Source organism: Silurus meridionalis, chromosome 13, assembly GCF_014805685.1.
Source record: "Silurus meridionalis isolate SWU-2019-XX chromosome 13, ASM1480568v1, whole genome shotgun sequence".
NCBI lineage: Eukaryota > Metazoa > Chordata > Actinopteri > Siluriformes > Siluridae > Silurus > Silurus meridionalis.
In genome coordinates this window covers 12,117,544-12,131,575 of record NC_060896.1, presented here as the reverse complement: position 1 = coordinate 12,131,575, position 14,032 = coordinate 12,117,544, and the positions used below count along the sequence as shown (strand labels likewise).

The window sequence follows — 14,032 nt, the reverse complement described above, 5'->3', positions numbered from 1 at the left end:
TTCCTTTAAGATTCCCAAATATGACGAACTTGGATTCCATTTTAGGTGAAACATTTGTAATTTTTCTAGTTTAAAATAACAGCAAGGTTGTTTCAGATGAAGAGGTTGTAGATTCAACAACATTCTTCTACGGTAAAAAATTCTTATAAAACTTCACAGACTGATCGGCTCATATTTATATCTGTTTTAGTTTTTTATGACGGATAAACAATAGACATGAGAGATCCTGAACACTATTATATGCGCCACAGTTTTTTCTCCAGGATTCTCCTGCGTCAGAAATCCTGCGCATGCGTGGAAGAGCTAGGAATCTCTCCTGTTTAGCATGCTAATCAGGACCGTAACTAAGTACGATTCTTGCCTGTCAGCGAATAAAGGATTGGGGTAAGTTGTTAAGATGTCAAATGTAGTGTCACACATTAGTATAAATTAATCGTGTTTTAAGTATTCCAACTGAAAAGCCATCTTTAGGTCGAACTGCTAGTTAGCTAGCCAAGTGAAGCACACATCTAATGCCGGTAGACAGATCTCGAATTTCTACTCGATTCTGAACGCATGTGGTAATACATGTCTGTTGTTGTTGACTGTTGTTGTTTTGAATTGGGTTAAGTAAATAAAAAATAGTTCTAAAGCACGCTAGCAAACGTAGGAAAGCCTTCCCAAGCGCGCCGTGTTGCTAGGCAACCGCTGGTCCTCAGGCGACAGACGCCCGCTAAGCTGTTTATTCTAATGAGAATGACAAGAGGATTTCTACACTTAGCATTAATGTGCTCCAGCATGACTTTTATACGAAACTATTATACACCTATGCTGTTCTGTTTACTCTAAATCACCAAATAATCTTTAATCACCTTTGACCTGATTCAGACCCTAGCCTTGCACAACCCTGTGCCACCATGTTAGTCCCAATCTTCACTCTAAAGCTGAACCATAAAATTAATCCACGGATGGTGACTGTGGGGAAATTTGATGGCATTCATCCATGTCTGACTGCAGCAACGCAAGCCGGCAAGGTAAGATTACCATGATTTTTTGTTCAGAATTTCTCTGCTTTAAACCCTATCTAAATCCCAGTGACACTCTCTAGGTTTTCATCCACAACCCTCACAGCCGAGCAAAAAGGCAAACAGCTCATCGACTGAGCCAGAGTACCCAAGACTCTGACATCACCTTGCTTAACATTAACCAGGCAGTAAGCTGTCTAACGGCTGGTACTTTGGGTCCCAATACGACAGGGGACACACTCTTGGTGGGCTCCCAAACCAACCTGTTGGCTTATGATGTACATGACAATGCTGACATATTCTACAGGGAGGTGAGTAACATACATATAGTAAGTCATGGTTTCAAATTTTCAAGAGATAACATGCTTCAAAACCTTTTTAATCTTGAATCCATGTTTCAAATTAAGTGGTAAATATAGTGGTCTATAAACTATTCCATGAAAGCTCTCTATTTTGCCGTTTATGTGTTACAGGTGGCAGATGGGGCGAATGCTATTGTTTTGGGAAAGTTAGGGAACATCCAATCGCCCCTCGCCATCATTGGAGGAAACTGCGCTCTTCAAGGCTTTGACTATGAGGGAAATGATCAGTTCTGGACAGTAAGACAGCCTGCAGTGCATTTGTTTCTTTCATTTATTTCAAAGAAAGGTTTTAATGGAAATTAAGTCTTTTAAAGTATATATTTGTTTCTGTAAGGTGACTGGTGATAACGTGAGATCAATGGTGCTGTGTGATTTTACTGGTGATGGGAGGAATGAGGTAAGGAATAACTGCACTGTTTAGACAATGTACATGTATATAGTTTACACAGTCGGGGGGCATGATGGCACAGTGTGTAGCTACCTTGCAGTTACCCTAATGTTCGTATACTGTTTCATAATTTTTTTACAGCCTCCCAAAAAAAGCTGGTAGGTGGATTAACTATTCTGTCAACAGTCAAACCTGACTCTGATCTTAATAAAATAGGTACTGAATTGAATAAAAAATTGTTCAAACACAACCTAGTTTAACTAGAAGTAAGATTTCTATTTACATTTACCCTTAATTTTTCATAGACATGTCAAATGTGTCCAGTTGTGTTTTAACTTAATAATATTACTTTTTTATTACAAAATGTAAAAAATTGTATATAAACCACAAGGCAGTACTAACAAATTATTTACCTTCATGTACCTAATACATGTACCTATAAAAACAATCAAATGTTGGAAAGGATAAAGCTAAAGCAATTAAAGAGAATGGGAGACCAAAGTATGATGTATGATGACCCTCTATAGTCTGCTACTCTAATTAACTTAATTGATAATAATGGCAAAATGCATACAATATATATTACATATTGTGTATATTACATATATACAATAACCATGATTTACAGAAAAATACTATGCATGTATTTATTAAATAGCACAGTAAACACTCTAACTTGTACCCAGTCCTGTGTTTTTGTTACATGGTAAACTGGCTAAAATAATGTCATAAAATATACCAATCAGATTAGCTAGTTAAGTACAAACATTCTGTAGTGTTTACACATAGCACTATATTCCTGATCCTGTAAAGAACATCATGCATCATGTGCATGCTAATTCATTTACCTAGAAAAAAAAAGCTTTTTATCCAATAATGCTGTCGTTCATATAATTTCCTTTGTTGCTGTGTCTAATATAGCATACATCAGGATTTGGAACAGGTAGCTTAAACTGTAGTGACTGCATTGCTGTATGTTGAACCATTGTGAAATGCATCGCCGAAACATTTCAGTTTAATAAACTTACTTTTCCTCTAGACAATACTGAATTAAAGCTTAAGTGTCCGGATATGAAATCTGCGTGTCCCTGGGTTTCTGCTGTATTCACGCCATGTTGTATTTGTTAATTGTTTTATTTTATTAAACAGTTCTACGCACTGTGTCCTATTTGCAGCTTCTTGTGGGTTCAGAAGATTTTGACATCAGGGTATTTAGAGAGGATGAGCTGGTGTCTGAGATGGCAGAGAATGAGGTAACCATGTGGAAATAAATATTTGATTGCTGCCTATAATTTTTTGGGTTTTAAAATCATAGAATCATGTAAAAATTCTAACTGCTGTTTTATTGCTGACTTTCTCTTCTTCCCAGACTGTGACATCACTGTGTTTCATGCATGGCAGCAGGTTTGGCTATGCTTTGGCCAATGGAACAGTGGGAGTGTATGATCGCACTGCCCGCTACTGGAGAATCAAGGTACTGTTTCTGGTAAAAGTAAAAAAATTTATTTACTAATCAGTACAAACAAGCTGTTAACATAATAAGATGAATAATAATACTAACACATATGTTTCTCATTTCATAGTCCAAAAATCATGCAATGAGCATTCATGCTTTTGACCTCAATGGGGATGGAGTTGCAGAACTTATAACTGGCTGGTCTAATGGAAAGGTGAGACGTTTTTTTTATTTTTTATAGTTGTATCTGACATGATTGTTTCATCACTTTTTACCTCTTTACGAGATATCCGTTCTGACGCTTGTCTAGATTGACGCTCGTAGCGACCGAACCGGTGAAGTGATCTTCAAGGACAATTTTTCTTCGTCAGTGGCTGGTGTGGTAGAAGGAGACTATCGGATGGATGGACAGGTTCAGCTTATTTGCACCTCTGTGGAGGGGGAAGGTAGTACAGCATCTACAAAGAGTATTGTATTGAGTAATATATTTACATATTTTGATATAACTTAAATGAAAGTAACGTATGTATGGTTTGACATTGCATGGCTTTACATCATTATAGCTTAACTTAATAGTCATGTGGGATTTGTTTCTGTAGGAATGCTTTCACTACATAAAAGAACAATAACATGTCAAAACCATTTAACGCTGTAATTCTAATGAGAACATGCCAGAGAAATAGTATATTCACACAGTATTCCTTTTTATAAGGTACATGCATAAAACATAGTACACTGAAAAACAAAAACTTCACTGCATTGGCCTTATATCATCAGATTAAAAAAAAAAAGCAACAGTAGATTTCATTTTAAAGATTAAATTCTGACTTCACTTTCATCAGTGTGTTGCATTAGGGACTATGTAATAATAATAGGGAATAGGGATATGTATTTACACATTGAATCATACTCTGGGCACTTTTGTAATTAAAGAATTCCCTTTAAGCCTAATTATTCCAGGATGCTTTGCCAGCTATATAAACGATTACACGTTGTAACATCATTATTTCTCTATTGCTATAATATCAAATATTAAATGATCTTCGACCCAGAAAAGCATGTTTTAAAGAGAAATCTCAGACACCCTTGGATCAGTACGGCTAAGATTTTAAGTCTGTTGTGATGTCTTCTCTACAGTAGTGGACAGTAAATGTAATTCGTTACTGTACTTTACTGAAGTATTTCTGTTTCGGGGAGACTTTTACTTTAACTTCACTACATTTTAAAGCTTAATAAATATCTTACTTTTTTCTCAACTACATTTCGCAAAATTGATCGTTCCTTTTTCTTTATGAGCAGATAAAAACGTAACTGGTCAAACACGCAGCAAACCAATAAGGGTAAAGCGCGTGCTCTGTTTTAAACCTGTTTTGATTGCCAATTGGTCACTGTACATGGTCGGGAATCGGAGTGTGCCCCCACCGCTCGGAGAAGTTCCCTCACTCATACACTGAGAAAGGAGATGTGAACGTTGGGTTACTTCATATCAGTAAGTAGAGCTGAATCCAAATTAAAATTATGGATGACAAAAAAACCCAAAACCAATTCAGAAAAAGAGGAAAGAAGTAGGGAGGGACGTACAAAAGATAGAGGTGTGTATGCAGCTCTATCACTCATCTCGTTATGTTTTATTAATTTAATGAAATAGGCTAAAAACTGTGTGTCACTCAGATAATGCTGTTGCCTGCTATGATTATACGCTTAGAACAACATTTCTTTTAGCTGCTTAACATTATAAGTTATAGTATGTATTTTATTATACTGTGTGTAGCAACAAAACAATTACAGCCAAACTAGTCCAGTTGTGGGTTGTAGTTAAACAGCACTTATAGATTTGGTTACCTTTAATTGAGTTGATGTCATAAAGGTTTTCTGTAATTGTACTGAAAAGGTCCTGAACAAGTTCAGTAAGGAAAAATCTCCAGTGCAGCTGAAAAAAAGGCTAATTTAAAAGACATATATCATAAATATATAGAGGTTTCCTGGTGGTCTAGTGGTTAGGATGCAATGCTCTCAACGCTGCGGCCCGGGTTTGATCCCCGGTCAGGGAACTGGTCAGGGTTGCACAAGCCAGTGTACTCTTTGTGCCGGTCCCAAGCCCGGATAAATGGGGAGGGTTGTGTTTGGAAGGGCATCCAGCGTAAAAACATGCCAAATCAAACATGCGGACGATCCGCTGTGGCGTCCCCTAATGGGAGAAGTCGAAAGAAAGTTTTTATTATAAATATATAGATGTTTTATGTATCTTATGGCTACAATTAGCCAAGGAGTTGTTTGGTTCTCGGTTTTAAGAGTTTGATAACTAGTTTGATTTGTAAATGCATTTAGGGTGATATTTATACATGTATAATGCTCTCAGAAATGTATCCAAATTCGTGGACTGCTCTGAGAATGTCTTACTCCTCTAGTGTTTGTAGCTGAAGCAAAAAGGAGATTTTCAAAGCTGAAACTAATCAATGGGGAGACGTTTGGGTCATGGCGTGGTTCACCCAGGGCCTAGAAACGCCATTGCCGCTTAGTGGTATCTATTTAGCATGAACATACAGTTCAGCGTCAGTTTTGATAGTAATAAATGATAGAAGAAACTCCTGACTTGAACTCGCCACAACACCCAGGTCCTTAGTTGCTTGATTTTTTTTTAAGTCATTGAAAAGAAGGTTTTAGTCTCTTGATCATTTTAATAGATATCAATCAATGTTTAACTCATTAATATCATTCTATTAATAGATTGGTGTGCTAAAAGAAACATTAGTCTTTTCACATAAACCGAGTTGATTAAGCAAGAGGACAATAGACAAGGGGATAATAGGACATTATAGTCATAATAAATCATAGTATTTGCATACTTAAGTACATTTATAGGCAAATACTTTTGTACTTTTACTCAAGTGAAAGTTTTAAGGGACACTTACTTCTACTGGAGTAATATTTTACCTAGTGTATTTCTACTTTTACTCAAGTACATGCTTTGTGTAGTTCGTTCACCGCTGCTTATCAATGGAATCTATCCTAAAAATCCTGCTGTATAGCTGTAATGTGTATAACAAACATATGAATGAATATAAGTTTAAATATTTCACCCATACTACTAAAATTATCTGACATATTTTGAAGTATTGGCATGTGAATAAAGACTTGTGTTTGTTTATCCACGTATCTTCACTTGCCTGCCTATCTATAGTGCGTGGCTACCTCCCAGCCAGTAAAGAGATGAAGGGGAACCTTATGGATGTGAGCATGGAACAAGACCTCGTTAGAGAGTTGAGTCAGCGCAAACAAAACCTGTTACTGGAGCTACGAAACTATGAAGAAAATAACAAGGTATACATACAGCTTATACATGTGCAAAAAATATATATTTTCAGTAGACAAGACATGAGTTCTAGTTAAAGATGCTGAGTGACGGTAGTTCAGTGTTGTACAGGGTGTGGACATTTCTTGCTATTTAATATGTTTCTAGTGCATACAGTATATTCCCGTCAAAGTTTCATACACTTTCTTTATGAGCAAAAAGTATGTATTGATTTGCATAAACAAATATATATATATTTAGAAACTAGAAGGTAAAAACATTTAGTTTAGTTCCCTAAGGTCACGAGGGTCCTGGTGTTGAACTCAATTTGGTGAGATGTTTGGGGTTGTTGTCCACCTTCACCCCAATTTCATTTTTTTTTAATCAATGAGATTTCATCCTTGAATATATCTTGCTTTATATATCAGATACTATAAAAAATTCCCAGCACAATTTTATAATGACATGGTGTCCCTTCACTTTGTTTAAGAACTTGATTTTTTTTAACCCTTTTCCAGTTTTCTGGTTTTGTTCAGCCACCGGATGATTCCTTTAGCCTATAACTTCCAATGTGTTTTGGCTAATGGAATGATTCTTGATGAAAAACGTACTTTGACATATATTCGGTTATAATGATTGTAAAAATGTTGCTACGTCAGCGGTAATAAATTGCCAATTTAATTAGTGACGTCATAGATATGGGGGGAAAGAACACACAAAATGACAATTTAAAAATAAAAAGTGATTGTGGAAAGCTGGCTCTCCACAGCTCTATTTTATGGTCTCGTGGCGCCATCTGTTTGTCAACAGTAAAAAGCACAACTGTAACCTCTTCCCAACAGGGGGCACTACTAACTTAAAAAAATGCATATATAATAAAAATTTTCGTTATAATCAGTCAATGGGGAAAATCAGCCAATAACAAAATTTAAGCTGATGCTGCAAAAAAACTAACAATGCATAAAAGTCAGTTTTGTTTCTCAACTTGGATACATCCAGGACTGTGATAAATGGTAAAAAAAAACAATCCAGTCCACAATGACGTCACTAAGCAAATTGGCAATTAAATATAAAAAATCCTGGCCTTAAAAAAAATTATTTAGTAGTTCAGAACAGAGTCAATACTTTTTTCCTTTTACAATTTAGTTTTTAATGCTAATTTATGCATCCATTTTTGTTCATATGTTGATACTGGAGTATTATAAATAACAAAAATAAAAGAGTCTGAATACTTATTTCGCCCTACGGCAGGCTGTTCCAGGTGCCTCAGACGGAGAAAGTCAGATGGGTGTCATTCCTGCCAACACTCAGCTCCAGACAGCCTTGAGTGTACGAGCAGCCACTGAGAGCCAGAGAGCACACATAGAGCTTAGCATATCTACACCAAATGGTAGGCTCTCTATAAGTATTATCACTCACCTCAAACACTTTATGCCTGTAACCTCATGACAAGTTAGACAACCTATTTATAATTCACCATTCTTACTTCCTGCACTGACTCCTCCTGCCTTATAATTTCCCCTAGGTCCCACATGTTCTTTTCTTTGCACGTTCTTTCTCTCTTCTTTTAGAAACCATCATTCGTGCTGTGCTAATTTTTGCTGAAGGCATTTTTGAGGGAGAGAGTCATGTGGTGCACCCTAGTGCTCAGACACTGTCTGGCTGCATCTGTGTTCCCATAATTCCTCCAAAAGACATTCCAGTAGATCTGCACATTAAAGCCTTTGTTGGCGGGAGGACAAGGTAGGTTTTTTTCCGTGTTGATAACGATATCAGTATTTGGTCAGGCCAGAGGTCTAAATGGTAAAATTGCAGAAAAAAAGGCTAAATGGAAAATGATTAAACCAGAATAACCGTGTTCTTGCAGAAGATCCGGCATTAAGAAAACAGCAGGGCTGAAAGTTGAATGATAAATATATACTTTTAATTTTAATGTTTCCATTCTTAAAATCCAGAACAAAATGTTTAACGTCAAATGTTATGTTGGCATTGTTGCTAAGAATATTTTCATGGTCGATATTCACTGACATTTGGAATTTGACTGCTTTTGAGATCAAAGAACAGAAAGCAAAACAGGAAATTGCTTCAGATAGGATGAACATTGTGGTTACATTTATATCACTCACTGAATTATTAATGACTTTGTTTCTTTAACAAAGAAAAGCTCTGTGAATAAATCATGCAAATTCTCATGTCAGATCACAATTGGAAACTGTGGAAAACCTGTTGAACAATGATCCTATGATTTTCCTCCATTTCACATACTTTTAGGAAGACATCAGACATTGTTAACCCACTATTGTTAAACCTTCTTCATTTAATTATTAACAAGTGGTGCAACACAAAGCATGTTTGGTCATTGTTTTGAGCTGAAATGTTGCTAACCTTTTAACAGAAATCCACAATGTGGTACGTTGGTGCTGAGTTTGGACGCTTTTTGCATTTGATGTCCCTTTTCTTCAGTACACAGTTTCATGTGTTCGAGATAACTCGTCAGCTGCCTCGCTTCTCTATGTACGACCTTCAAGTTGACCCCTCCACCCCTCAGCCAAAGGGAAGAGTTACATTCAGTGTCAACGACAGGCCACAAAGGGTAATACACACTGTTACAAACACAGAGGACCATCAGTTTCTTAAGATGCCTTTTAATTGGTCCAATTTTGTTTTTGTGTTTTGTGCTGCACTGAAGCAAAGGTGTTATAATGTAAAGTCTGTTGGCAGCAATCTTGGAAACACCCTCGTCATACAATTCCAGGTCTTATATATATTTGAATGGGGAGAGACCTGTTAACCCAAAAAGGATTGACAAGATGACTTTTTAATTCCAGATTTCAAACTCCTGTTAAAATCTGACATATGCAGTCTAGGTCATCTTGCTCCAATAACACTGAAGCCTCATTTTTCCTGCTGTAAATTTGCAAGCACTTTTCTTCATAACAAGCAACACATGCATGACAAGGCACATTGTATTTACTGCTGTTTCTAGGGTAATAGTGATTATCTGCCTAGTGAGAAGGCTGAATCCCAAATGGCTTTTTGCTCTTAATGCACTTTATAACTTGTAGTTCCATTGTTGCACAGGGAAAAAAAGAGAGATTTGGGTGCATCTAATGCTGTGGATAGGAATGTACATTAGGAAAAATTATAAATCAGTTTCACTTGCATGGAAGCTTCTTGTTTCTTTATTAACATATACTTTTTTATATTGCTGTTCAATAGCTATTACATAGTGCATAGGTCACCCTTTTATGTAGCTAGGGTCATTTATGTAGGTGGGATTTTTAGAATTATTCTGATCACCTCCAATGAAACTATGTGTTCAAAATTCTTATCTACATTTTTTTATGTAACTTTGCACAATTTGTGTCCTTATTTGTATATCTAAAACTTTTAAATAACAAGAATATTGAATACACCTTGGGCTCATGTTCTCTAAGGACTCTCAAAGGGCATGATCACAATGCAACTTAGCATAGAGAAGGAAGCCTTTTTCCAAAGATTGAAAAAATTGAAAACCATCTGGTGCGGCCCGAGGGGCTTCCTAGCAGTGATTGCAGTTTAGTTTTCATTGATGAAACAATTCACCACTGCATTGGGCAGGATTAATTTTTGCATAGAAATCGTATCATGGTGTACAAATAGTTTAGCATCTATATGTATATGTAGAAGTTATACGTATGGCAACCAAACCAGAAATCCCTCATATTCAGTTAAATAGTGAATGTGTGTGAAAAATGTTTTTTTTTTTTTTTTAAAGAACGCCTAATACTCCACCAACATGATGCATACTTTCCTTGAATTTTGAGAGATTGTGGGTCTAGTGGGTCTTATAGTAATTATACATAAACTAACATTCATTAAATGTAGTGTACGATAATGCCCTCTGGTGGTACCCCTTGGACGTGTTTGTGAGCAGTGCGGCATTAGTTTTTGCTAAGATTTAACTGTGCCTGCCTTGCTGGCCTTTACTACAGCAGTCTCTGTATTTATTTACAGGTTGCCATGTGGCTGAACCAGAACTTTCTACTGCCTGAGGGCATCAACAGCCCAAATATCACATTCACAGTATTGCGTGGGGAAGGACTGCTGTCTATTAACATGCACTCCAGTGGCGAGGTTTGTGTGTGTCATCATTATCAATAACTTAAATGTGGACTATCGTGTTACAAAAAATGATTAGAAATACTAAACATTAGAATGAATACTATTTTTCTCCCAAATGGGCCTTTTTCAGATAACACTAAGTACAGATGACATCGACCTGGCAGGAGACCTGGTCCAATCACTAGCTACCTTTTTGGCTATTGAAGATTTACAGACGGAGGCTGATTTTCCTGCCTACTTTGAAGAGCTTCGAGTCACACTAACAGAGGTCATTAATAGTTTGCTTTGCGAACTCTTTTGAAAGTTTTGTGTGCGCTGCTGCTCACTCATGTCATATACACATAATGTATACGAGGAGAATGTCTGCCCTATTTGGGGAGATTGCAAGTTTGCATTTCTACAGTGCCAAAGTTAGGAGTGCAAGAGAGTAAATCTGGCTGTACCGTCTGGGTGAGAGGTCAGATAAATGCTTTGTCTAACAGTACACCAATGGATTCTCACTGGAATAGATTAACCAAAGTAAAATGGCTAAATGCTTTTTTGTAAGGATTTTATTAGAAGGGACCAGTGAAATGGAATGAACCACGACAGTCACACAAAGGATATGTAAGTTATACTGGACATTTATGCTAACGTGCATTTCTGTGTAGGTGGACGAGTTCCACTCTGTGCATCAGAAGTTGACTGCGGCCATGGCGGATCACTCTAGCCACATCAGAAATATGCTTGTGCGGGCGGAAGATGCCAGGCTCATGGGGGACTTGTAAGTGTCTTTGCCCACTCATTCAGCTTTATTATATTGTAAATGTCTACCCTCGTGTCTCATACTGTCTCCCCCTTCTTTTGCACATATATCTGCACCCCTTCTCTAACAGAAAGAACACGAAGAAGCGTTACATTGAGCTGTATGACCTCAATCGAGATCTGATCAACGAATATAAAATCCGCTCCAACAACCACAACGCTCTGTTGACCCGCCTCAAGGCTGTGAATCAGGCCATTCAGAGAGCCGGCAGGCTGAGAGGTAGGCATAAAACTCGAGATGGTTTATGGTGGAACTCACAGTAGCTGATACTATCTGATCATGCATTCTAGCACAATCCTTAAACCTGATTATTCAGAAGGTATTTCTATGTAACTCCTGGTCTGACCATTTAGTACCATTTCATTTAATCTGTTAATAATAAACAGATTAAAATGTTATTTAAGTATAGCAATGATTAAGGTGGTGATGCTTTTTGTTTACAGTGTTAATGCGTGATTAACATGGATGGAAGAAATGCCATTTTCTATTTTCTCGAACATGACAAATATTTGAAATGAGAATATGATTAAATATAGCTTTTCAATTTGTCTCTCACAGTGGGAAAACCGAAGAACCAGGTCATCACGGCCTGCAGGGAAGCCATTAAAAACAACAACATCAATGCCCTTTTTAAGATCATGCGAGCAGGGACTGCTTCATCGTGAGGAAGACCTTTGGTGGTCACCCCACATTACCTACATGTTGGAGCTCTGGCTACAGACCCAGCCCTCAGGGGAGACAGAAACACAGTGCTGCATAAAGTCCTGAAAGCTCAGCTCCTACTGTTAAGGTCATGGAAAATCATGCAAGAGAAAAGATCTACTCCAGGCCTGCTTCCAGACTGCGGCAGCAGTTAAATATAGAGGAGTAGTTCGGATTTGTTAAAGTGGCAACTGAAAGTTTTTTTTTGTGTGTTCAATGAACAGTTGAATGTATAATGAAAACGTTTTATAGGTGTGTATATAGACACTTCTTATTGTTTATGAGTAAAAAAGATTTTGATTAAATTATTAAAAAAACATCTATTGGTCATATACCGCTGTCAACACTTCTGTAGATGACCGATGACAAATGCTTGCATCCACATTAGGAAAACATATAGTGCATGATACACAGCAAAGTGAAATATGAAGCTATAGCTGAAAAATCAAAACAGACCTTTAATTGTGTGTCATGTTTTATCAGTTAGTATATACAGTTTAAAAATAATTTCTATATATTTTAATAGCACCTTTTTATTTTTTATTATTTAGGATTATAGATGATGTATATGATAATTATATAATTATATATATATATATATATATATATATATATATATATATATATATATATATATATATATATATACACACACACACACACACACACACACACACACACACACTCACCGGCCACTTTATTAGGTACACTTGTCCAACTGCTTGTTAACGCAAATTTCTAATCAGCCAATCACATGGCAGCAACTCAATGCATTTAGGTATGTAGACATGGTCAAGACGATCTACTGCAGTTCAAACCGAGCGTCAGAATGGGGAAGAAAGGTGATTTAAGTGACTTTGAACGTGGCATGGTTGTTGGTGCCAGACGGGCTGGTCTGAGTATTTCAGAAACTGCTGATCTACTGGGATTTTCACGCACAACCATCTCTAAGGTTTACAGAGAATGGTCCGAAAAAGAGAAAATATCCAGTGAGCGGCAGTTCTGTGGGCGCAAATGCCTTGTTGATGCCAGAGGTCAGAGGAGAATGGCCAGACTGGTTCGAGCTGATAGAAAGGCAACAGTAACTCAAATAACCACTCGTTACAACCGAGGTATGCAGAAGAGCATCTCTGAACGCACAACACGTCGAACCTTGAGGCGGATGGGCTACAGCAGCAGAAGACCACACCGGGTGCCACTCCTGACAGCTAAGAACAGGAAACTGAGGCTACAATTCGCACAGGCTCACCAAAATTGGACAATAAAAGATTGGAAAAACGTTGCCTGGTCTGATGAGTCTCGATTTCTGCTGCGACATTCGGATGGTAGGGTCAGAATTTGGCATCAACAACATGAAAGCATGGATCCATCCTGCCTTGTATCAACGGTTCAGGCTGGTGGTGGTGTAATGGTGTGGGGGATATTTTCTTGGCACACTTTGGGCCCATTAGTACCAATTGAGCATTGTGTCAACGCCACAGCCTACCTGAGTATTGTTGCTGACCATGTCCATCCCTTTATGACCACAGTGTTTCCCATCTTCTGATGGCTACTTCCAGCAGGATAACGCGCCATGTCATAAAACGCGAATCATCTCAGACTGGTTTCTTGAACATGTCAATGAGTTCACTGTACTCAAATGGCCTCCACAGTCACCAGATCTCAATCCAAAAGAGCACCTTTGGAATGTGGTGGAACGGGAGATTCGCATCATGGATGTGCAGCCGACAAATCTGCAGCAACTGCATGATGCTATCATGTCAAAATGGACCAAAATCTCTGAGGAATGTTTCCAGTACCTTGTTAAATCTATGCCACGAAGGATTAAGGCAGTTCTGAAGGCAAAAGGGGTTCCAACCCGGTACTAGTAAGGTGTACCTAATTTATATATATATATATATATATATATATATATATAT

General features: G+C 37.5%; 1 protein-coding gene across 1 annotated transcript; it reads left to right on the top strand.

The window, feature by feature from the left end:
- The first annotated feature begins 243 nt into the window (after nt 1-243).
- Nucleotides 244-12,445, top strand: bbs2 (Bardet-Biedl syndrome 2). The gene is made up of 18 exons (XM_046864532.1): nt 244-384; nt 868-1,013; nt 1,088-1,315; nt 1,478-1,603; nt 1,701-1,763; nt 2,930-3,007; nt 3,124-3,228; nt 3,338-3,424; nt 3,521-3,656; nt 6,392-6,531; nt 7,754-7,892; nt 8,074-8,245; nt 8,966-9,095; nt 10,499-10,618; nt 10,737-10,874; nt 11,257-11,369; nt 11,482-11,630; nt 11,970-12,445. Exons 2-18 carry the CDS (start codon nt 897-899, stop codon nt 12,074-12,076), a joined length of 2,148 nt encoding a protein of 715 aa, XP_046720488.1. The 5' UTR covers nt 244-384; nt 868-896; the 3' UTR covers nt 12,077-12,445.
- The last annotated feature ends 1,587 nt before the right edge of the window (nt 12,446-14,032 follow it).

Coding starts and splice junctions, on each gene's coding strand:
- bbs2 (XM_046864532.1), top strand. CDS start 897: ATGTTAGTCCCAATCTTCACTCTAAAGCTGAACCATAAAATTAATCCA. Junction 6,532..7,753: donor ACTATGAAGAAAATAACAAG/GTATACATACAG, acceptor GCCCTACGGCAG/GCTGTTCCAGGTGCCTCAGA. Junction 10,619..10,736: donor ACATGCACTCCAGTGGCGAG/GTTTGTGTGTGT, acceptor GGCCTTTTTCAG/ATAACACTAAGTACAGATGA.